General features: G+C 38.7%; 1 protein-coding gene across 9 annotated transcripts in view; it reads left to right on the top strand.

Moving 5' to 3' along the window:
• Window positions 1-26,095, top strand: part of SCEL (sciellin) — a 124,403-nt gene extending 98,308 nt beyond the window's left edge. For 7 of the 9 annotated variants that reach the window (XM_018056487.1, XM_018056489.1, XM_018056485.1 and 4 more), the window contains 7 exons: window positions 2,114-2,176; window positions 13,173-13,265; window positions 14,456-14,527; window positions 16,534-16,608; window positions 21,214-21,322; window positions 23,888-23,990; window positions 25,074-26,095. In XM_018056487.1, coding sequence (XP_017911976.1) covers window positions 2,114-2,176; window positions 13,173-13,265; window positions 14,456-14,527; window positions 16,534-16,608; window positions 21,214-21,322; window positions 23,888-23,990; window positions 25,074-25,090 — 532 coding nt within the window. In that variant the 3' untranslated portion in view covers window positions 25,091-26,095. The remainder of the gene's footprint in view (window positions 1-2,113; window positions 2,177-13,172; window positions 13,266-14,455; window positions 14,528-16,533; window positions 16,609-21,213; window positions 21,323-23,887; window positions 23,991-25,073) is intronic. The other 2 variants (XM_018056486.1, XM_018056488.1) reach the window with 2 other exon arrangements.

Below are 26,398 nucleotides of genomic sequence, written 5' to 3'. Positions count from 1 at the left end.
TGGTGATAGACAGGGAAGCCTGGCATCCTGAAGTCCATGGGGTCGCAAATAGTCGGATACGACTGAGTGACTGAACTGAATTGATCAAGAGTTACAAAGGAAAAGCCTGCTGTCTCTCTTTCTAAATTCAAAAGATGAGATCTGGGAGGTCTCCTCACACAGTTCTAGCAGCTATGCTGGAGAAGTCAGTTTTGAATTTTATATTATTCATACTGTAGCATCAAATGATTTTGATACTTCCAAGCTACTTCTGAAATCCTTTACTTTTTACGTATATTAAATTGGCATATTTTCTACTATAACTCACATTAAAAATTAATTTAATTAATTTCTACATTTTCAAAGATATGTAGCTAGTATTTTAAATGTGAACTTTAAGTATAGCTATGGAATGCTGCCCAATTAGCATATTTATCAATTATTGATGGTTTGGATGTTATATAAAAAGAGTAGTAAGTCTCACTCCACATAAATACAAAGATTTTTATATTATCTTTTATCCTTATAAATATCAATTTGAGTCTATACACTGATTCCATGTAAAAGAACCTTACTTGAAATCTACCATTCAGGACCAGAGAAGGGAGATTTATGAAAACTGGAGTTAAGGCTAAAGATGTGAAAAGTTACAGCAGAAATGAAAATACAGTCCTTCAACATTTTGGAATTCATAGTGCCAACTGCTGCGTCACTACACTTCCATTAATTATCACTTATTTATTCTTACTCAGTTCAGGCATAACTATGGACATTGTGCCTATAAATTTTATTTACACTAACTCATTTATTCTCACTGAAACGTTATGAACTTAGATGTTATCCTAGTTTACAAAAGGAAGCTTAGAAAGGTTGACTAACTGGCCCATAAAAGTAGGGGAAGAAATGCTGCTGCTGCTGCTGCTAAGTCACTTCAGTCGTGTCCGCCTCTGTGCGACCCCATAGATGGCAGCCCACCAGGCTCCCCCATCCCTGGGATTCTCCAGGCAAGAACACTGGAGTGGGTTGCCATTGCCTTCTCCAATGCATGAAAAGAAATGGCCTCACTCTTACTTCTAAACCATCCTGCAAACCAGTAGGGTTGGTGACAAAGCTTTTCCAAACTCATGGAAAAAGATTAAGAACTATCAGTATTATAAAAAAATATATATAAGCAGCTAATATGTATATATCACGCCAGAGAACACTGTATCTCATGAAAGTGTGACAAATCATTGTAGCCCAAGATTTAAGAATCTAATTATCCCATTCATCCTCCACATTGTGGACTGTTGATTCAAATTTTGGGTTGACTTCTCATGTCTCTGTTATGCAAAAATCTGGAATGAAGACTCTAATTAAATATTGAAGAATTGATTTCAGATGAGCAGATGGCTCAGCTTCAAGCCTTGACTCTTTTACAAATTAGTTAATTGACCTTGGAAAATTCACTTAGAGTTGCTGAGCCTTGTATGCTGTCCTGCAAGGTTCCGTGAGGTCTAGATAATCCACATGGAAATACACAAGTTAGTCCTTTGTGATGTGAAGTAAGTATTCACTCAACTGATAGATATCAATCAGTTGTTTCTTTTCAGACTGAATTTCTCAAACCTCCAAAAAACTTAGTTTACTTCTCTCTCATAATGTAAAGGAGAAGGCAATGGCACCCCACTCCAGTACTCTTGCCTGGAAAATCCCATGGGCAGAGGAGCTTGCTAGGCTGCAGTCCATGGGATCGTGAAGAGTCGGACACGACTGAGCAACTTCACTTTCACTTTTCCCTTTCATGCATTGGAGAAGGAAATGGCAACCCACTCCAGTGTTCTTGCCTGGAGAATCCCAGGGATGGGGGAACCTGTTGGGCTGCTGTCCATGGGGTTGCACACAGTCGGACACGACTGAAGCGACTTAGCAGCAGCAGCATAATGTAATTTGTGCTCTACTTGAGTTGTATAGATCTAATAGTTCAATGTCAGATTTTCAGTGTCCCATCTTTACAACCACAAATGCCTATGTTTAAAATTATGTACTGGTTTAAAATGTTTTATTCTAATGCTTTATTTCTTAAAATCATACGTAACTAAATCACATATACATATATATATATTTAAATATTTGCTTATGTTTTTTCCTGTAGAGACCAGAACCTAGAAAATTTAATTGACATAAGTTACAATGTGTCTAAGAATAAGAATGAAAGGTAAGACTTATTCTAATTTACGTTTTTCTTATGAATTCTATATGAACCTTCATAAGTTATGTAACCCTGGACGATTTTCTGAGAGGTTGAACTGTACCATGATGTTTAAATATAAATACTATCTGAATTTAAAGAAAAATGTACAGGGTGCTTGGGCTTCCCTGGTGGCTCAGTGGTAAAGAATCTGCCTGCCACCACAGGAGACTTGGATTCAATCTCTGGGTTGGGAAGATCCCCTGGAGAAGGAAATGGCAACCCAGTTCGGTAATCTGGCCTGGGAAATCCCATGGACAGAGGAACCTGGCAGGCTACAGTCCACGGGGTTGCAAAGAGTCGGACACAACTGAGCAACTAAACAACTGAGCAACTAAGCAACACCACCCACAGGGTGCTTAATAGCTGATCTTAAAAAAGGTAACAAAATTTGAATTCTGTTAGAATTTCTGAGTAAAGGCCTGCTGTTCAATGGCTTAGTGTAAAAGGCATGACGGAAATTGAGTGCTCTGCACTTGGGCTGTGAAGATTTATTTTTACTTACTGTTGCTTGGTAGGTTTTCAGCGGTGCAGAAAGCGCTTTGAGATTCTCTGCCTTGGATACCTAGTGCTAAAAGAACGCACAGATTTGTCAGAGCCAGGAAATGGGACCTAATTTTGGAATTTCTTTACACCTCAGAGGATCCTGGCTTTGAAACTGTTGCACTTTTTGTTTCTTTTACAAGGAAGGTTAGGATGGAAGCTATGCTTCATTGTTGTTACAGATTGTTTAAATTAGGAAACAATTTTCAAAGTTTTAGATGTTTAACTGTTCTTCCCCCCTCACATGTGGGAGGGCCCTAAAAGCAATAGGTTTCTGTTTTTAACCTTCCTCTCTTGCCTGGAAAATCCCATGGACAGAGGAGCCTGGTAGGCTGCAATCCATGGGGTGGCGGAGGGTGGGACACGACTGAGCGACTTCACTTTTACTTTTCACTTTCATGCATTGGAGAAGGCAATGGCAACCCACTCCAGTGTTCTCGCCTGGAGAATCCCAGGGATGGGGGAGCCTATTGGGCTGCTAAGCGACTTAGCAGCAGCAGCAGCAAGGTGCAGCTGCCTTTTCTGTTTAAAAATTTTTTCTTATGTGAATAAGTGATATTGTTGGTTCATGCAGAGGACAGAAAAGTAGAGGAACTGGCTCAGCTTGGTTTTCTTGGTTTTCCTGTCTGTCAAAGGCTCCTGTGCGAGATACATAGTTTCTTTCTGTCCCCTTCATTCCCTAAATCATCTTCTGCTTTCTCTTTCCATGATCTCAAGCAAGCCTTTGAGAGAACAAGGGAGGATACATTGTCAAAAGGATCCACCATTTTGGGAATAGTACTGGGCTAACAATTAACCAATCTCTTTCAAGTATTATTTGGAAATGATCAAGATTTTAAAACTGACCATAAACGATGAAGTATCATGAAAGAACTTTTCCCTGAATGCGATTTGAGAGGTGTTTCAGTTTCAGTTGGGCTTATTCATGAAACAGGGTCTTACTAGAAAGATTAATGAGGAAACGGAAATTCAGGGGGCAGGGACTGCAGCCTTGCAGGCTCCTCTGTCCATGGGATTCTCCAGGCAAGAATGCTGGGGTGAGTAGCCATTCACTTCCCCAGGGAATCTTCCCGGCCCAGGGGTGGAACCTGTGTCTGGTATCCTGAATTGGCAGGAGACTTCTTTATCACTAGCGCCACCTGGGAAGCACATGGAAAGATTAATGAGGAAATGGAAATTCCAGGGCAGAAGCGTTAGGCTGACCAGGCTTTACAGAGGCCTTCCCTGGAAGATTGCTCGTCCTTGGCCAGAGGGCATTCCATCAGGAGTCCCCAGACATTAGCCCTAGGTCTTTGTCATTACTGTCGCTCAGTCATTCCTGAGTGTTGGCCTCTGCCTATTTTTCTCCTCTTCTTCCCTCTACTTATTATGTCCTTATTCTCTACCAGGGCTTCCCTATGGCTCAGACAGTAAAGAATCTGCCTGCAATGTAGGAGACCTGGGTTTGATCCCTGGGTCGGGAAGATCCCCTGCAGAAGGAAATGGCTACCTCCAGTTTTCTTGCCTGGAGAATTTCATGGACAGCGGAGCCTGGTGGGCTATAGTCCCTGGGGTCACAGAGAGTCAGACATGACTGAGTGACTAACACTTTCATTCTCTACTCTGTAGCTGTTTGGTAACCAAGGACTTTAGCCACTTCCCAGTTTCTCCTTCCTCATAACTTCTCCTTCCTCTAGCTTTCTGAGGCTGTCCGGTCTCCTTCAACAAGGTGGGGTCGTGGTCGTCTGTGCAGGAGAGGTGTGTGATGGAAACACCGTGGCTGCCAGTAATGTGTGCATGCTCTCCTTTGCTTCCCTACAATTTCATCTGTGCCTCCTGCCTAACATAACCCAGCAACCGCAGGTACATTCACAAATGCTCCCCTCTCCCAGTGGGGTTGTGATCATCACAAGTCAGTTATGCCCAGAGGCCTTAACCACTGCTACAGAATCTTTTGCTCATCCCTGAGTTCTGTGTCTAGATATCATCCATCCTTCTTCAGTTCTATCACAGTCTTGTGCAGGATCTAGCTACAAATTAAATGTAAAATGTAGCACTGCCCCAGCCATGACAGAACAACTATGATAAAAATTTTCACTTGAAAAAAAAAAAGTTGAAAAGAAATCCCTGGGCCCAATTTTTGTGCCCATCTATTCTGTTTATAGGCTTCTCTGGTGGCTCACAGAGAAGCCTGTAAACAGGCTTGCAATGTAGGAGATCCAGGTTCTCCTGGGTCAGAAAGATCCACTGGAGAAGGGAGTGGCTACTTACTCCAGTATTCCCAGGTTCCGCTGGGTCAGAAAGATCCACTGGAGAAGGGAATGGCTACTTACTCCAGTGTTCTTGCCTGGAGAATTCCACGGACAGAGGATCCTGGCGGGCTGCAGTCCATGGGGTCACTAAGAATCGAACACAACTGAGAGACTAACATGTCACTTCATTCTGTTTACAGAATAGAAAGTTTCCTTTGACTCTCAAAATGGGTAAAGATTTCACTGAAAGAAAATTGAGAATCAGGGATTTAGAGATTTGATCAGGTAGAGAAAATTAGTAAATTAAAGTGGTGTTCTGGTCTCAAGTTCTCTATTTCTCCAAAATAGAGTACTTCCTTGTTTCAATTTTATTTTTTACTGAAGTTTAATTGATGTACAATGTTATGTTAGTTTCAAGTGTACAACCAAGGGATTCAGTTATACATATACATAATATATATTCTTCCTCCGATTCTTTTCCATTATAGATTATCACGATATATTGAGTATAGTTCCCTGTGCTATACAATGGGTCCTTGTTGTTTACTGATTTTATATTTAGTAGTATTCATGTTAATCCCAAACTCCTAATTTATCTCTGCTCCCCACCACTGCTATCCTCTTTGGTTACCATAAGAATAGTTATTTTTATATACTTAAAATCTGTAAGTTTTACAAGAACTCAAAACCTTGATAGTTTTGTGGAAGTCAATCCTAATACACAAAACAATTCAAAATGGTAAGCTCTTAGTAAACTGGCTTTGCTAGTGGCTCAGCAGTAAAAAAAAAAAAAAAAAAACTTGCCTGCAATGCAGGAGACATGAATTCAGTCCCTTGGTTGGGAAGATTCCCTGGAGAAGGGCATGACAACTGACTCCATTGTTCTTGCCTGGAGAATCCCATGGAAAGAGGAGCTTGGCGGGCTACAGTCTATAGGGTCACAAAGACTTGGACACAACTGAACAACTGCGTACAGCACAGCAGAAGCTCTCAGTAAACTTTTGTTCTTTATGCAAAAGAGATTTATAAAGTTTGCAGTGACTTCTTGGGTATTTATCAGCTGAAATTATTTTGTGCTATTTAAAGTCAAGTTGCCACTCAGCCATAAAAAGGAATGGAACTGTGCCATTTGCAGAGACATGAATGTCACACAGAGTGAGGAAAGAAAGAGAAAAGCAAATATTGTGTATCACTTATATGTGGAAACTAGAAAAATGATACGGATGAACCTATTTGCAGAGCAGAAACAGAGATACAGATGTAGAGAGCAAACAAGCGTATGGATACCAAGGAGTGAAGGGGAGGTGGGATGAATTGAGGGATCGACATATATACAGTCAGTTCCGTTCAGTTCAGTTGCTCAGTTGTGTCTGACTCTTTGTGACCCCATGAACTTCAGCACGCCAGGCTTCCCTGTCCATCACCAACTCCCAGAGCCTACTCAAACTCACGTCCATTGAGTCAGTGATGCCATCTAACCATCTCATCCTCTGTCGTCCCCTTCTCCTCCCACCTTCAATCATTCCAGTATCAGGGTCTTTTCAAATAAGTCAGTTCTTTGCATCAGGTGGCCAAAGTATTGGAGTTTCAGCTTCAACATCAGTCCTTCCAATGAATATTCAGGGCTGATTTTCTTTAGGATGGATCTGGTTGGAGAACTGGTTGGATCTCCTTGCAATCCAAGGGACTTTCAAGAGTCTTCTCCAACACCACAGTTCAAAAGCATCCATTCTTTGGCACTCAGCTTTCTTTATAGTCCAATTCTCACATCCATACATGACTACTAGAAAAACCAAAGCTTTGGCTAGAGGGGCCTTTGTTGGTAAAGTAATGTCTCTGCTTTTTAATATGCTGTCTAGATTGGTCATAACTTTTCTTCCAAGGAGCAAACATCTTTTAATTTCATGGCTGCAGTCACCATCTGCAGTGATTTTGAAACCCCCTCAAAATAGCATCTGTCACTGTTTCCATTGTTTCCTCATCTATTTGTCATGAGGTGATGGGGCCAGATGACATGATCTTAGTTTTCTGAATATTGAGCTTGAAGCCAACTTTTTCACTCTCCTCTTTCACTTTCATCAAGAGCCTCTTTAGTTCTTCACTTTCTGCCATAAGTGTGGTGTTATCTGTATATCTGAGGTTATTGATATTTCTCCTGGCAATCTGGATTCTAGCTTGTGCTTCACCCAGGCCAGCATTTCTCATGATGTACTCTGCATATAAGTTAAATAAGCAGGGTGATGATACACAGCCTTGACATACTCCTTTCCCAATTGGGAACCAGTCTGTTGTTCCATATACACTACTATGTGTGAAACAGGTGACTAATGAGAACCCACAGTATAGCAGTGGAGAAGGAAATGGCAACCCACTCCAGTATTCTTGCTTGGAGTATCCCCTGGATGGAGGAGCCTGGTGGGCTACCGTCCATGGGGTTGCAAAGAGTTGGATATGACTGAGTGATTAAGCACCGTGACACTGTATAGCTCAGGGAACTGTCCTCCGTGCTCTGCGGTGACCTAAATGGGAAGGAAATCCAAAAAAGAGGGAAATATGTACATGCATAATGGATTCACTTTGCTGTACAGTGGAAACTAACACACAATGTAAAGCAACTATACCCTCATGAAAATTAATTTTAAAAAGAAAAAGAAATTGGAGTCAGGTTGCCAAAGTTAAGTCAAACAGGACAATGGAAATCTAAATAAATCTGTTAAACTGAGACTTTTTCTATTTTATGAATGTATTTACTCTGTATAGTAACTGGATATCCACAAATATATATGCAATCTGATTAGTATATTTAGATTTGTAGACTATCACCACTATCACTTTTAGAACATTTTCATCAACTCAGAAAGAAACAACATGCCCATTAGTAGTCATGTATCATTTTCCCCCAGCCCGTAGCTCTGGACAACTACTAAGCTACTTTCTGTCTTTTTCAATTTCTGATTCTGGACATTTCATATAAATGGAATCATAAAATATTTGTGACTGACTGTTTTCACATGGCATGTTTGCAAAATTCACCAATGTTGTAACATGTCTCAGTATTTCTTTTTATTGCCAAATTTCACATATTCCATTATGTGAATAGACAGAATTTTATCTATTCATCAGCTGATGGGCTTTTGTGTTGTTTCCACTATCAGATTGTAATTCACCATTATGAACAATGCTGTGATCAGCATTCATATAAAAGTTTTGTGTAGTGTTTTCATTTCTCTTGGTAGGGTATATACTTCAGTTCAGTTCATTTCAGTTCAGTTCAGTCACTCAGCCGTGTCTGATTCTTTGCGACCCAATGGACTACAGCATGCCAGGCCTCCCTGTCCATCACCAATTCTCGGAGTTTACCCAAACTCATGTCCATTGACTCAGTGATGCCATCCAACCATCTCATCCTCTGTCGTCCCCTTCTCCTCCCACCTTCAATCATTCCCAGCATCGGGGTCTTTTCAAATGAGTCAGTTCTTCGCATCAGGTGGCCAAAGTATTAGAGTTTCAGCTTCAACATCAGTCCTTCCAATGAACATTCAGAACTGATTTCCTCTAGGATGGACTTAGGGAGGGTATATACTTAGGGAGTGGAATTATTGGATCCTATAGTAACTCCATTTGAGGAACTACCAATTTTCTTAAATCAGCAGTACCATTTGATGTTCTCACATCAAATGTCTGTGTATAAAAGTTTTAGATAGCTAAAATTTCAAGGTAAACTTCCACTGCAGAAAACATTTTCTCAAGTGAAATTCCATTCGGAATTTTGTAAGTTCCAACACAATATTTAGTTTATAGTTTATGAAGCTATTTAATTTAGAAATGAAACTGTGACCATTGATTCTAAGTTACAATTCAGCAATTTATTTCAGTGAAGGATAACTTAATAATAAAGCTATCCAGCAAAAAACACTGTGAGCCATAAGCTGTTTTTTATGAACATTATTCAAGGCGTTTAAGAGGAATACTTTGGTGGAGAGTTCTCCTTTGCAATGGTATCAGAATCACCAGCTGATCCAGGGATCACACTTTAATCAGTGCTCTTTTGGGTAAAATGTCACATTGCCTCTAAGGCAGTGGTTCTCAACCTTGTCTTACATGTGAGACTCACTGGAGAGATTTAAAAGAATCCAAGTACTCTAGTCATGTGCCTGTTAAGTTGCCCCAGTTTTGTCTGACTCTTTGCAACACTATGGACTGTAGCCCACCAGGCTCCCCTCTGTCCATGGGATTCTCCAGGCAAGAATACTGCAGTAGGTTGCCATGCCCTCCTCCAGGGGAATCTTCCTGACCCAGGGACTGAACCCCGGTCTCTTATGTCTCCTGCATTGGCAGTCGAGTTCTTTACCACTGGCGCCACCTGGGAAGCCCTACACTAAACCAATTAAGTCAGAATATCGGATGTGGGGACCCAGTAACATTTTAAATTTAATTTTTTAATTGGTGGAAAATTGCTTTACAATGTTGTGTTGGTTTCTGTCATACAACAAGGTGAGTCAGACATAATAATTATATATATATATATCTCCTCTCCCTCTTGAGCCTCCCTCCCCTCCCCCATCCCTCTCTTCTAGGTCGTCACGCAGCACCAGGAATTTACACAGCAACTTCCTACCAGCTATCTGTTTTACACATGATGGTGTATATACATCAATGCCACTTTCTCCATTCATCCCACCCTTACCTTTCCCCACTGTGTCCACAACTCTGTTCTCTACTAGGTTCATCAAGATCACTTTTCTAAATCCCCTATATATATTCCAATACTTGCTTTTCTCTTTCTGACTTCCTTCACTCTGTGTAACAGGTTCTAGTTTCATCTACCTCACTACAACTGATTCAAATCCATTCCATATATGTAATATTCCATCACATATATGTACCATATCTTTAACCATTCACCTGTCAATGGACATCTAGGTTGCTCCCATGTCCTGGCTATTGTAAATATTGGTGCAATGAACACTGGGTTACATATGTCTCTTAAAATTGTGGTTTTCTCAGGGTATATGCCAAGTAGTGGGATTGTTGTGTCATATGGTAGATTTTCCCTAGTATTTTAAGGAATCTCCATATTGTTTTCCATAATGGCTGTATCAGTTTACATTCCCACTGAGAGTACAGGAGGGTTCCCTTTTCTCCATAACTTCTCTAACATTTTTTTTTTTTGTAGATTTTTGGATGATGGTCATTCTGAATGGTGTGAGGTGTTACCTCATTTTAGTTTTGATCTGCATTTCCCTAATAATGAGAAATATTGAGCATATTTTCTTGTGTTTATTGGAAATTTGTATGCCTTTGGAGAAATGTCCGTTTAGGTTTTCTGCCCACTTTTTGATTGGGTTGTTTGTTTTTCTGATATTGAACTGTATGAGCTGCTTATATATTTTGGAGAGTAATCCTTTTTAAAAGCACTTTTAAAAGCACTACAGATTATTTAATTGGTTTCCAAAGAATTGTTTCTCTAACTATTTCTATGATTCTAAATAATTTAAAAAATTAGTATTACTGCTTAAGGGCATCAAGATAGAATTTCCTTAGTAAGATCTATCACCATCTCATGAAAGATAAAGAAAGGCTTATCAACTATCACAGACCCTAAGACATGGTGATTATGTGGAAGTAGTATCCTGATTTGGATCTGAAATTGAGAGAGGAGATCATTGAAAAAAAATGGTAAAATAGAAATAAGTCTGTAGTTTTGCTAATGACATTGTACCAACGGTAATTATTTAGTTTTGACAAATGGATCATGGTTGTGTGAGATGTTAAAATTAAGAGAAGCTGGGTGAAGAGTATACTGGAATTCTCTGAACTATCATTGCCATTATTCTATACCTTTAAAATGATCCAAAATAAAAGATTTCTTTTTAAAAAAGTGTATTATCCTCCCAGATTACAAGAGGAGCAAATCCAAGAAAGGATTTGCTGTTCCACATTCCAAATTCATTTACTAACCTCTGGTTTTTATTGACGATTATAAAGTATTGTCATTAGTCTCACTGTAAACACAACCAGGAGATGCTACTTGTGTTAGTCTGCTCAGGCTGCCATGACAAAATACCACAGACCAGGTGTTAAAAGACAGAATTTATTTTCTCACTCTTTTGGAGACTAAAATTCTAGATCAAGATACTGTTGAAACAGGAGGAAGGGCACAGGGTAAAACCTTAAAAAGAATGACATGGCCATAGGACATGAAAAAACTGGTTAAAACCAACTAGGTCCAAGATGGCTGAAGATTCAACTCCCAGTAGACCTTGAGCCTCATTATATGCTCATTGTAACACATTCAGTTCAGTTCAGTTCAGTTGCTCAGTCGTGTCCGACTCTTTGCGACCCCATGAATCGCAGCATGCCAGGCCTCCCTGTCCATCACCAACTCCCAGAGTTCACTCAGACTCACGTCCATCGAGTCAGTGATGCCATCCAGCTATCTCATCCTCTGTTGTCCCTTCTCCTCCTGCCTCCAATCCCTCCCAGCATCAGAGTCTTTTCCAATGAGTCAACTTTCACATAAGGTGACCAAATACATTGGCATATGGTAAATGACACACCCACCAGTGTCATGACAGTTCTGAGGCCAGACATAAAGGGTCAAAATGTGGGCAGTGGCCCAGTTCCTAGAAATCTCCACCCCTTCCCCCAAATAATTGGAGTAATCTTCCCACTCACTAGCCTCTGAAATTACCCAGCCTACAAAAACTAACCACACCACATTTTGAGCCTCTCTCTTCTTTCCTTCTGAGATGGCTACACTCTGTCTGTGCTCTTCTCTAAATAAATCTACTTCTTACCTATCTCTGAATTCTTTCACGATGTAGCAAGAACATCAAATGCACGAGGACCAATGTCAGGATTGGTTTCTGATGAGAACTCTCTTCTTGGTTTGCATATGACTGTGTCTGACTATGTCCTCACATGGCTTTTCCTCTGTGTGTCCTCAGAGAGAGAGCAAGCTCTAGTCCTTATAAGCTTCCTCTTATAAGGACATCCTGTCCTATGGGATTAAAGCCCCACCCTTATGATTTCACCTAACCTTTATTTCCTTTTTATAGGCCCTGTCTCCACATCACACTGGGGTGTAGGGCTTCAATATGAGAATTTTTGGCAGGACACAGTTCAATCCTTATCAGAACTGTTTGCAAAGTATTTCCCATTCCTACTATAGGTTTCACAAACTGGTAATGTGTGATTTTACCTTTCTGAGGCAGTACAAACACATTTCACACTCATTGACAATCGTTGTCCTTTCAAACTATTTGCTGAAATTGGGTTTTGTATTATTTATTATATGATATGAATATTTCCAAATAGTTCCTAGTTAGGTCTGTTGTTCCGAAATGACATAAATGATCACATTTGAGAATCTTCTAATAATATTCATTCTACTTTCTCATTGCTAAGTGTCTTTTGAAACATCTGTCTTAAAACTAGAAGATGGTTTTCCACATGCCAGAGAGGATAATATGTGAACAATTGTTTTTCTCTTCTTTAAAAGCTACCTGGAAATGGAAGGAACAGGCCAGTCAAGAATGATAAATCGTGATTGAGATCTAAATTCTCCTCTTGATTTTTATGTCTTGCCTCTGTCAGAGTTTTCTAACATGAGGAAAGAAAAAGAGCTAAAGCTTTCACTATGCCTGCATTAATTTTCCACTGTTTCATAGGAAAAAGCAAATATGCCTACACTTTGTTGAGCATAGTGACATTTTTAGATTAGCAGAAATCTAGGTCAAAGTTCTTTAGTGATCTTCAAAGTACTGCTTTTCTGTTAAAACGGAAACCGGAATTTCTCAAAGCAACCCCAGATAATTTTCATTAAATAGATAAACTCCCAGATATGTTATACATGAAAAACTTTCAAAAATGGCATTGGTGCTGTGAGAATGTTACTGCAGCCAGGTTCATATGGTTCCTGCCCTTGGTTAAAAAAGTATTCTGTCCTACTGTTAGGTAATGTGACACGTGCCTATAGATTATTCATAATGGGAAGACAGTTGTGTCTATGGAAGAGTAAAATAGTACATGTATTCTGTCTGTGTTTATGTGCAGAAACCAGGCAAACAGAAACAGCTTTACTGTATGTTTTAAAAAAAATGTTGTTTGAGCAGAATCTTAATAAAACAAAAATCCTCTAAGTGGCCTTGATTTTAAGTGCCAAATATTTGCATTTGCTTTCTCAGGCAAGATGGCCAGGTCACTGGATCTACTGAGAATTTAATCAGCCCATCCTCTAGAACAGCTGCCTATTCTTATGAAGCCAGAAAGACACTCAGGTACTGTTGTCAATTATAGAATAAATGACAGGACCATTCTCCTTCTGGCTTTTTTATATCCTGTTTTTTTTTTGTTTTTGTTTTTTTTTTTAAAGACAACATCCACATGCCACCTGATCCTTCCTTTGAAATACAGAAAATTTTTGAATTTTGCTGTTGTTGTTTTTGTGCCTTTTTTTGTGTTCCAATAAAAATTTCTAATTTTAAATTTATTTATTTTTAATTGAAGGGTAATGCTTTACTATATTGTGTTTGTTTCTGCCATACATCAACATGAATCAGCCATAGGCACACATATGTCCTCTCCCTCTTGAACCTCCCTCCCGTCTCCCTCCCCATCCCACCCCTCTAGGTTGTTACAGAGCCCCAGTTTAAGTTTCCTGAGTCATACAGCAAATTTCCGTTGGCTATCTGTTTTATATATGTTAGTCATATGTTTCCATGCTACTCTCTCCATTTGTCCTACCCCCCCTTCCTCCCCCCTTACCCATGTCCATAAGTCTGTTCTCTTTGCTTCCCTGCAAATAAGTTCATCAGTATCATCTTTCTAGATTCTATATATATGCATTAATATATGATATTTGTTTGAAATGCAGAAATTTTTAATTTTAACCAGTGGCTTTATAGGCTTGTACAAAGATGTTGAGTAAACATCTTGGTCATTGGTAAGCTGTCAGTTATGAATAAGTATAGATGTGATTTTTCCTTAAAAGTCTGTAATTTTTTTAAAAACATGATTGTGACATTGAACTGACTTCCTTAGATAGATTTAAAGGTTTCACTGAATCAGGTGTTATCATGTTGGTTAATTAAGGTCCACTTTTTGCCTGAGATTTGTGGAGAAAGCAATGGTTTGGAAGTATGAATGAGACATTAGGGTAATAGACACTGAAACATAGTACACAGATATTCAAAGTAATCATTATGGTCTACAATAGACTTCCCGACGGACCGATTTTCATAGTAGTATTCTGGAAATAGGCCAAGACAGTAGAAGTTAAGACAAAATGGGAAACATAAATAAATTTTTCAGAAATGGATTAATACCAGTTTAACATTTATATTTCAAAGGTTATAGTTTAGAAGGCATATATGAGCATTATTTTTTCATTGGATTGGATAATTGCCTTGTTGATTTGATTATCCTATAAACAAACTTTAAACATAAAGTCAAATGGTTTGTATTGCAGCTCCAATGCTGAAACCAGGCATGCAGGATCAAAGGATACAGTTGTGTACACAAGGACGTACGTGGAGAATAGGTACTGGAAATTTATTTGAAGTATTTTGCTTTATGTATTTTATAATTTTGAAATAATCTGTGTTTAAGAAGAAATGTCATTTTTTAAGGTATGCTTATTTTTTTCAAATAACAGACCATTTAAAAGAGTACTGAGTTCTAGATATATATTAATAATTCTTTATAATCTTTCCATTATTATCAGTAGTAGTGTTAGTCGCTCAGTCGTGTCCGACTCTGCAACCCCATAGACTGTAGCCTACCAGGGTCCTCTATCCACAGGATTCTCCAGGCAAGAGTACTAGAGTGGGTCACCATTCCCTTCTCCAGAGGATCTTCCCAACTCAGGGATCAAACCCAGGTCTCCTGTGTTGCAGGCAGATTCTTTACCATCTGAGCTACAGGGAAGTCATATTTTTAAGTAGTTGTCAAATAATCATACAAAGTCATAGGACAAACTAAATAATATTTTAATATAACACATGTATACATCATAGGATAGTTATTTGGAAGTAGTCAAATAAACATACATGCCCATAACGAACCTTATTAAATCACACAAGTATTCCTGTGTTAATTTGGAGTCACACTTTAATTGTTTCTATTGTTCACCTCTAATCTGAAACAAGGGGTATAACTTTTTAGTAGATATGCTCAAGCCCAGAAACTCTGCTGCCTGATGTGATGCATGTCGAGGAAAATGTCTACCAAGATCAGGGATTCACAAGTTATTCAGTTTTTCAGGGTCTATAAAAAAGAATTAGCCTAATTGTGGCATAGGGTAACAGTGGGGCATTTAAATATGGATGAACTATAGGTTGTATACGTGTTGATCATCACCCAGTTCAAAGACACCAGAGAGCAGTGTACGGAGTGGGTGTGGAGCTGCCATAAATTCAAGGTGTGTCCGGATTTGAGCAGCCTTCCCCCTCAAAAGGATTTTTTAAACCCAAGAATAAATTTCCTTGTGAAATGCAACCTCAACCTTGATTTTCCTGCTTAATCCAATTCTCCCTAAAATCGACAGTGATTTAGAATCAAATCTGAGTTTGTCATTTACTGACCATGTGGCCTCAGCAAAGCCACTTGACTTCAATTTCCTGTCTCAATTCAAGTCTCAATTTTCTGACCCATAAAATGGGAATGTCTGTATACGTGTCATGAGTCAATATGCACAAACTCATTTAGCACTGTGGGCTCTGTGTTCCATAAAGCAGTTTCTCTTTCTGACTGCAAATGCCTGCAGGTTGTTTGGAGGGAGAGAGAAATTTCTCATTAAAAAATCCCAGGTGAGGCATGTGGAGTTACGCCTCACTGTATGAAATAATAGGAACACATTGCTTCTGGTCCTCATATGTTCCTAGGTAGCATACTTACCAGGGAGGCAATTACAGGCAGCCAGCCGGTTAGCGCAACACACTCCTCATTTGTCTCCAGGAGCGAATGACATTTACAAACTGGAGCGGAAAAGGAACAAAGAGGACTTTTGAAAGTTAAAATATTTTTTGCTTTATTCTAAAAAATTCTTGGATGTCTTCATGTAGAAATAAAAGCTTCCAAAGTTTCCCCTAAAAGTTCAAGAGTATTTCTCTATGTGAATGATGTCTGTCTATATTTGCTTGCAATGAGTATAGTCATGCTTTGTGTATATTCTTTATGTTAGAACAACAGTTAGCTTTCTTTTAGTAAAAATAAAGGAGGTGCAAGGACAAATTTCATGAAAAACGATAACTACTTTTCCTGCTTACACTTGTGCCTGTGCTCTCCTTGCCCCATTCTTTATTTAGGGCGTATATGTCAACTTATGTCACCTTGGAGGTAACTTGCATATCAATACTTCTCCAGGTTAAAAACAAAAAGGGTTAGTACATTGTCCTGACATATAACATCACAAAGAATAACAATAGTGAGTGTGTGTGTGTGTGTATGCACGCTTCCTTGCCTACATAGGGGTATTAATATATATCAATACTTCAACACTAGGGAAAATAGCCCAGTTCTCATATGTCCGTATGTGTTTGTTTCCAGCAAATCACCAAAGGATGGATATCAGGAGACTGTCTCTGGAAAATACATACAAACTGTTTATTCGACTTCAGATAGGTGAGTATATTTGTACTTCCATTCATACAAGTATATATATACCCATATCCATACATATATTAATAAACATATATATTCTTGGGCTTCCTTGGTGGCTCAGATGGTAAAGAATCTGCCTGCCCATGCAGGAAATCCAGGTTCGATCCCTGAGTCAGGAAGATCCCTTGGAGGAGGGCATGGTAACCCACTCCAGAATTTTTGCCTGGAGAAATCCATGGACTGAGGAGCCTGGTGGGTTACATATATATGTGTATATTTACTTTTATAAATAATATGTTTTTATTAGATATGTATACATGTACTCACTTATAATATATATTTAATATTTTTAGTGTATATATATATACACTAAGGTATTATAAGTATATATATACATATATATATACTAAAGTATTACAAGTGTTTTATATATATACTAAAGTATTACAAGTATTTTATATATATATATATATATATATATATATATAGCATTCTTATTGTCCATTGAACTTGAAGATGTCCCTCCTGAGAGTGACTGTTCTACTGCTGATTATATGAGTGGAAGGAAGTACAACCACCTCTGCATCCAGGAGTTTGTTGCTTGGCTTCCTGGCTGTCATTCTCTGATTTTGATGTACTTTGTTCCAGTAGAGCTTTCTGTGTTTACAGCTAGCTCCCAGGCAAGTGTCTCTGCTGTGATCCCTGGGGTCCCCATTGCCCCCACATCATTAGCCTCTAGGCTTCACTGCATCCCTAGATCGTGTCCTTAGCCCTCTCTCCTTGTGGTCTTCTAGAGCCAGCTCACCTTACAAACAGCTGCATGGATGCACTGCTACGACCCACTCCAAGCATGGGCTCAGTGCCCAGGAGGGAGGGTTAGAGTGAGCATCACTTTAATGCCAGTAAACTGACCCCAGAATTTTGCTCTTGATTACTCTCTTTTAGCATGTAATGCTCAGTGGGGCAAATAGGTGACACTCATGTGACACGAGTCTGCAGACTTCCAGCAGAGAAAAAGAAAATAAATAATTCATGTTGTAACCCAGCCACTGGAAACCAGCTGTAATGCAAATGTCGGATATTCTGTTGACGGTGTTTCTCTATCGCTGGTGCTGAAATAAGGCTCACTGAGGGTCAGGACATATTTTTATGCACAGCCTCAGCTTGGAACACAGTCCTTGGCACCTCATGGATACTCAATAAATGACTCCAGGAAAAAACAAAACAAAACAAAACACCTATGTCCCATTTGCTGAGGGAAACATAGATGAACCAGGCATCAAAATTATATCCTCTTTTGATCACTTTTGTGAGATCTTGTATTACCAAGGGTCTTCTGAGTATCTTGCCTTTAAGTCATAGCTCTTTGATGTGACTACGTGAGCACCACAAATATTGTCTAGATAAGCAAAAAAAAAAAAAGCAGAACTAGATTTTTCAAAATACTCTGAAAAGATCTTTGACTAACAGTATGATCTTAGTAAGAGCATCAGCAGATTCAGAGTTTGGTAGGCTCATATTTTAACGGTTAGCTTAAGTGAAGGAAAACATCCTTCACTAAAGTATTGCTCTTCATATGAAGAATTTCACTCCTGTTCCCCAAGTGGTCCTTGAAAATTTTTCAGTCACCAGAGCAAAAGTCAATTCTCTGTTGACGGTCAGGTAACATTTTCTGTTGATTATTGTGAGAAATTAGCTGTTTCCCCACACTTCTTATCTAATCCTGTCAATCCCATTTAAAGTCAAGTCATTAATGCAGTTGGAGAAAGCAATGGCCACCCACTCCAGTTCTCTTGCTGGGAGAATCCCATGACGGAGGAGCCTGGTAGGTGGCAATCCATGGGGTCGCTAACAGTCAGACACGACTGAGCGTCTTCACTTTCCCTTTTCACTTTCATGCACTGGAGAAGGAAATGGCAACCCACTCCAGTGTTCTTGCCTGGAAAATCTCAGGGACGGGAAAGCCTGGTGGGCTGCCGTCTATGGGGTCGCAGAGAGTCGGACACGACTGAAGCAGTAGCAGCAGTAGCATTAATGCAGTCATAAAAAAAGAACAAAATAATGCCATCTGCAGCAACATGGATGGACCTATAGGTTATCAACTGAGTGAACTAAGTCAGAGACAGACAAATATATGGTGTCTGTCATATGGGGAATCAGAAAGGGTACAAATGAACTTATTCACAAAATAGAGATAGAGTCACAGATGTAGAAAACAAATTCATAGTTACCAAGGGATGGGGGAGGGAAGGGATAAATTGGGAGGCTGGGACTGACATATATATATACTACTATATATAAAATAAGAGATTCCCAGGTGGCTCAGTGATAAAAATATCTGCCTGCCTATGCAAGGGATACAGGAGACATGGGTTTGATCTCTGAGTCAAACAAATCTCCTGGAGAAGGAAATGGCAACCCACTTCAGTATTCTTGTGTGAAAAATCCCATGGACAGATGAGCCTGGTGGGCTACAGTCCATGGGGTCACAAAGAGTCAGATACAACTGAGTTGACTGAGCATGCACACACATTAAATTATTAGGGTATGAAAATTTATGACTGAGAGACCCAGTACTAGGGCAAACACTAAATTTCGTATGTTTTCTTCCTAATTGTACCCAAGAACTAAACATTGCTTCAGTTTATGATCACAATTTAAATTCTTAATAAATTAGAGTTTTAAGTCGTTATATGTACTTTTGTCACTTTAAGTGGTTTCAAATCATTTTCTGCATATTAAGCTTATAATAATGATTGTATTGGAAAACGCATTAAAGGTGCTGTGGTCTAAGCTCACACACATAGTAAATTGGCCAGTACCGCTTTATAGAATAAAGACCAAATCCTCTGCACAGGATTTATGGGCCTTCAGCACCTTGTCCTGCTGAATAGGGACTAAAGTTCAACCACTCCAGCCACCCTCATTGTGTCTCACCTTGACACGTCCTGTTCACTCTGCTTAGAACCCTTCCATCATGCCCCTCCCCACCTCCCCTTGAGAGCTCCTTCACCTTCAAGCTTTAACTCACCTGGCATTTATGCTGACAAGCCTTTCCTACTTCACCCCAGAGATTAGCTGTTCATCTGGCTGTGCTCTCCTAACTCTTCACAAGTCCATAATACATGGTGATCATCCAGCCACGTGGCTACCTTAGTGGAAAGCAACTTCTCCCTGAAGAAGACCTTCTCGCTCTTCTTTATATTCCCATTTCCTCTCTCAGTGTCTCTGGAATGCAAGGATGCCAGAGAGTGCCTGTAAACTCTTGAAGAGTTTACAGTCTAAATGGGAAATTTAAGCGTGTGTGTACATATGTATGGGCTTCCCAGTGACTCAGTTGGTAAGGAATCTGCCTGCAGTGTGGGAGACCAGGGTTCAATTCCTGCCTCAGGAAGATCCCTGGAGAAGGGAATGGCTACCCACTCCAGGATTCTCGTCTGGAGAATTCCGTGGAGAGAGGAGCTTCTCTTACCCCCTCCTCCCATCCTCTTTCCCTCCTCTCTGCTTCGAGTCCTGGTCCTGATGATAGGATTGATCGTGGTTTCTGGGCATAACCAGTTTCTTATCATCTAGTGAGCCCAGTCAATGGGCAGGCCCAGAGGCAACCCAGGGTTCTGTAGCCACTCTGCTTTCATTCACATCCTGCCTCTGCCCCTCACTGGCTGCATTACTTACCCTTCTATGCCTCAGCTTCCTCTTGTGTACAATAATGATAAAAATAAGAGTAACCTGCTTCTCAGAGCTGTTATGAAGAATAGACAGGTTTATATATGCAAAGTGCATGGAAAATGTGCTGCACAGGTTAAGCATATTAGTACTATAAGTATTAGCTATTTTATTTCACTACCCCAGTGCTTTGGAAATTTTAGGCTTTTATGCTAACACCCTGAGACTAGTAAACTCTGCCCAAGGTGCTATTTAAGACTGTCTAAGACCTTCCAAAAGGATAAGAATCACATAGTTATTGACCCTTTATTAAGGCTCTAATGTGACTCGAGGGCTTTAGAGCTTGCTAATCATTTATTTACTATTGAACATTATTTTTCCTAAGTAAATAGCAAAGAATTTTTGTCACTAAAGTCACCCTAATATTCTGAGTCTTGCAATGACACCAAGAGAATCAGCAAGGGAGAATTTGGTGATTCTGGACTCTATAGTCCAGGGTATCCATCATTTGTGAATTTACCAACATGTTCTTGAATGGATTTCTATTTTTGTACTACTGAATGTTTGAGAGTTAAATTTTTATATTAATCTTCAACATAATTTTTCTATGATGTATGTACATTAATAATTTAAAACCCTCTTCTAGCTTCAAGGGGGTACTTATGACCTAGTTCAATTAGGAAACTGTGAACATCTTTAACCTGCTCAGATGCACTTTTGATTGCTAATGAATTAATGATTTGAAACTGTCTTTTATGTTAATTCTTTGATATCATTCTGAAATAACTAGAAGAATCCAGTCTATTACTAGGATAAGTAAGTCCTCAACTTTCCATGATTTTTACACAGTTTACTGAAGTATCAGTAAAATTAACATGTTATTGCCATATGACTTTATGGGGAATACATCTGTCTTCTTCATGATGACAAATTTATTTTTAACTGCTTACATCTCTATAGGTCTGTCATTGAGAGAGACATGTGCACTTACTGTCGAAAACCCTTGGGCACAGAAACCAAGATGATTTTAGATGAATTACAAATTTGCTGCCATTCGACTTGCTTCAAGGTATGGCTATGTTTCTTGCATTTAATCCTCATACAAAATTGCAAAATGACTAGAATAAAAATAATTATCTAATGGAATATATGAGATGAAGTTAAAACTTTCAGAAACACTGTCATGCACATTAATAATGCACTGTTTAAATATTTTTTTGACTTCTCAGCCTGAAACTCCAAGGTTTATAATTACTCTCTTGACTTTAGGCTTAGAGTTGATTACTGACACGTTGATAACTCTTATTCTACATATTTAAATCTATAAAAAGATAAACACTTGTTCTCTTTAGAAAAGTTTTTGCAGCATTTTCATAAATCATGCTGCTGCTGCTGCTGCTGCTAAGTCGCTTCAGTCATGTCTGACTCTGTGCGACTCCAGAGACGGCAGCCCACCAGGCTCCTCCGTCCATGGGAGTTTCCAGGCAAGAGTACTGGAGTGGGGTGCCATTGCCTTCTCCACATTGCATTAAATATATAATGAAATCCAAAAAGGAAAAGAAATTTTTGAGAAGAAAGTTACTGGCTTCTTACATCATAAAATTAGGATCGATGGGCTTAACAATAGTTAAAACTCAGTCTGCCTTTGAGAGCATGATTAATTATAATTAAATATGGCTTAGTAGAATGAGCCAGAGAAGGCAATGGCACCCCACTCCAGTACTCTTGCCTGGAAAATCCCATGGATGGAGGAGCCTGGTAGGCTGCAGTCCATGGGGTCACTGAGTCAGACACGACTGAGCGACTTCACTTTCACTTTTCACTTTCATGCACTGGAGAAGGAAATGGCAACCCACTCCAGTGTTCTTGCCTGGAGAATCCCAGGGACGGGGGAGCCTGGTGGGCTGCCGTCTCCGGGGTCGCACAGAGTTGGACACGACTGAAGCGACTTAGCAGCAGCAGCAGCAGCAGTAGTGAAATAAGCTTCCCTGGCGGCTCAGCTGTTAAAGAATCCGCCCGCAATGCAGCAGACCTGGGTTCGATCCCTGGGTTTGGAAGATCGTCTGAAGATGGGAAAAGCTACCCACTCCAGTATTCCAGTCTGGAGAATTCCATGGATTGTATAGTCCATGGGATTGCAAAGAATCAGACATGACTGAGTGACTTTCACTTCCTTCTCCTCCTTCATAAAATTCTTTTGGGATTCCCTCGTAGCTCAGATGGTAAAGCATCTGCCTACAATGTGGGAGACTGGGGTTCGATCCCTGGGTCAGGAAGATCCCCTGGAGAAAGAAATGGCACCCCACTCCAGTACCCTTGCCTGGAAAATCCCATGGACAGAGGAGCCTGGTAGGCTATAGTCCATGGGGTCGCAAAGAGTCCGATACCACTGAGCGACTTCACTTTCACTTTAGATAGATCTGACAGGCAGCCAGTTTGAGAACCACAGCCTGAATCTATGGGTCCTTTCTAGTGCTGATAGATTCTATGATTGATGAAAATTATCTGATTCAGTCAGGTAGATGTAATACTAGGCTGGCCAAAAAAGTCTGTTTGGGTTTTCCAATAAGATGTTATGAACTTTTTGGCCAGCCCAATACTTTGACATTTGATTGCTTCTCTTTCAATTAGCTTCAGGCAATGACACAAAGTAACAACAAATTCAATGCCTCATTTTGAGGCAACAAAATCCAAATTTAGGCCATCAAATATAGAATTCTATATAAAGTAAGACATGAAAATTTCATAATTATTTCATTATAATGCAGTAAAATTTCCTTGAAGTTATTCAAATTTATTCAGTGGAACAAAAATTAGTCTAAGGCTCTTTATTTTAAATTATCATGCACAAAACTTTTTAAAGAAGAAAATTCTCCTGATTATTGCCTTTGGTCAATAGGAATAATTTCCATTTTGTTATATTTTAGATGATTTATTTCCATTGTCATTTTAATCATAAAATACTATTGAGAATAAAAATATCCCTACACTCCTAAGAAAAGACAGATTACTCTATAGCCATAATTATAGAGAATTACCTGAATTGGCTTAAACATGTCTAACTGACCTATGACAATTTGCGTCGATGAACTTGAAAGCCAGCCGGTTGGCAGTAGACTTGCTCCAGTGAGCACAGGTGTAAGGTAGATGTTAAACCTTTCTTGCCTCTTTAACCAGCATAACTTGAAACAAATTTCCCCCTAAATTGTGTCTGGAGTCAGAAGTTTGTTTTGCTCAATGACACTATATCAGGACAGCATAGCTCTCCATTAGTAAGCAAACAATAAATACACTTAGTGTTCTTATTTGCAGTATCCAACAGTGATCTTGTCTTTGGCATGACCAATTTTTGAAAATATTGATCTACTCTATTGTGAGTAACTTAGAAACTTCAGTAGTAGGTATGCCCTGAAATGCACACCTTCATAGTAGAGGGATTTATGAGAGAATTTGTTTGGAAAGTTTGGTGTGTGGATCAGACAAGTATACTCTTACTTTCTCTCATGGTTCTCTTCATCAGAGTGTTGCTATAAAGGATGATACGGAATAAAGTAAAAGGTTCTTTTTTTAATCCTGTTAACCAAGAATCTAAACTTTGTATCTAATGTAAACTTTATACATACCTTTCCTTTAGTGTGAAATATGCAAACAACCTTTGGAAAACCTACAAGCAGGTGACAGTATTTGGATTTATAAACAGACAATACATTGTGAATCTTGCTACTCTAAAGTTGTAGGTAAGTGTTGAGCTCTGTGAGAAACTATCACTAACATTAATGAGCATTAGATACTGTTGAAATATTTCAAAAATGGAAAGTATTTTATTAATTATATTAAAAATTCAGCTGCAGATACAATGGTAGCATTCCATTTATGGTGTAAAATAAGTCAAAATTTATGTTTTCTTCTGATATGAGACCAGGCATAGATACAAATAAGCGTAGGTCATTTATTGTAGGAAATTTTCCATTTTTTGCAAACAAAAATATATCTTCTTTGCTCAGATCATTGTTAGAATTAAAGTGCATTTCTGTGAATGACCTTTTACATTTGCACTGGAATATACTTTTATAATTTAATTTGGTTATTAAACTAAACACCTTTTAATGTTAATTTTAAATGGAAACTTTAAAGTTAATGGTGTATAAAGGGAAAGTTTCCTGCTGGTGGCGAATGGAAAAGAACATCTGCGGTTGTTACATGGGATCCAAAATATGGAATTTAATGACAAATGTGTGATATTGATGAGGTGCTTGGAGACTACAGCTGGAAAATGCTCTGAAAAATATTCAGAAACCCACGTTCCATCAGGCTGCAGAATAGATGACAAGAACAAAGCTAATTATATTCATACTTGGCTTTCTATTTTCTCATATTCCAACCATTCTCATATTCCTTTTTCTTCCTCATTGAACAGCCTTATCAGGATCCAGTGTTACATCAGGGGGCCTTGATATGCGTGGTGGCAGCTCTAAAACTTTCAGTCCCAAGAGTCCATGAAATGGTTTAGGAGATGTGGTTACCAAAACACTCAGATGTCTTTGTGTCTTCCTCCCTGTCTGTGTGTACTTTTATAGTACATGTAAGGTATCAAGACATGACTCTCAAGCATGTCATAAATATGAACACAGGGCATCAGTGCTTCATATTCACAGTATGACCAAAAGCCTTGCCGCAGTGATGAATTCAGTAGGTGGTAAAAGTACATTGCTTAGTCCACCCCCACCCTCACTGATGAATAATTATTTTTAAAACTTTAGTTATAAGCTTATTTTTGTACTGAATTTGTATATATAACTTATTTTCTTTACATTTTTCAGCCAAGTGGATTCAGTAATTCTGGCACATGAAAATCAAGAGGAAAGTATTCACTGAAGAATTAAAATTTTTATTATAAGAACATGTAATCTAAAAAAGCTTTTACACCAATGACTGACTCTTTGTATAACAACTCTGCTATTGCATAAATAATTGCTTATACTAAGGTCACATACATAAAGGGAACCATCTGGTATCTGGTTAGATTTAGAGACAAAAAATTAAAGTGGTCTAGCTACCAACATCAAAGGAAGGATGTTTCTGATGGCAGTGAGCATTGTCAGCCTTGACCAGGTCCATCTCTGCTCAGTATTAGGCTGTGCATCACAATTTCCATTAGAGACCAAGATTCCCAATTTCTCATCTTTGTTTCCCTAGGGATTTGGATCTACAGATGTTACTGACATCTTGACAAAACTGTCAAGGAAACAAGATATGTACATTTCTTATGTGCAGAAGAAATGTTGACAGAAATTTTGGCAGAAAGATAAAGTCTGGCAGAAAGATGTTAGTATATAAAGGTGTATGGACCTCAGAAAATCACTTAAACTATTCAGATTTTGGTGCTATTATCTGTAACATGAGGGGAAATGGACAAAATGATTTCTGAGGTGAGGTCACTTTCTGCTCCAAAACTCTCAGATTATAAAGCAAGTTTTGTTTGATCTTTAGAATCATACCTGAATCTGTGTTTGTTAAGCATGTGGAACTAGATAGGATATCTAAACAATTTAATGTTGCTGTCATCCTTTAGTTTATTACAGATATAAGTTTTATAGAACATGTTTTATAAATATAAACACATGCATTTATTGGCAATGGGTAAAAATCACATGGCATGTATAGTTTACATATTATAATTTGTTACACTTTCTTTTCAAAATTTGGATTTGTAGATGATCTATGAGAAATAATGGTAATGGACTACAAAGACATGTTCTTTAGCATGCTATACCTATTCCTACTACATAGCACTTTATATTTACAGATGGCTTATAAAAATAAAACGGTCAGTTACACAGAATCTTCTTGTGCGTCATCTATAAATAGTACTCAATGACATTGATATTGTCAATTATAGTGATCATAATTTATTATATTCTGTGCTATGCTACTTAATTTTTTGTCTGCTCAAGCCATAACATTGGTTTTTAAAGAGCTTTTTCTTAAGGAATTGAAAAGTCAGTAATCTCGTATGAAATTATTATTATTAAAATTGAGACATCACACTTATAAATTATTTTATATGCACATAGGAACTGCTTCTCTAAGGAAAGCATATGGAACATTGAGAGAGGGTGAGATTCTAAGGGAGTTTAAGGCAGTT

Source organism: Capra hircus, chromosome 12, assembly GCF_001704415.2.
Source record: "Capra hircus breed San Clemente chromosome 12, ASM170441v1, whole genome shotgun sequence".
In the NCBI taxonomy this organism is placed as follows: domain Eukaryota; kingdom Metazoa; phylum Chordata; class Mammalia; order Artiodactyla; family Bovidae; genus Capra; species Capra hircus.
Note: the sequence above shows the minus strand (reverse complement) of the source record. Positions and strands in the feature narration are given on the sequence as shown.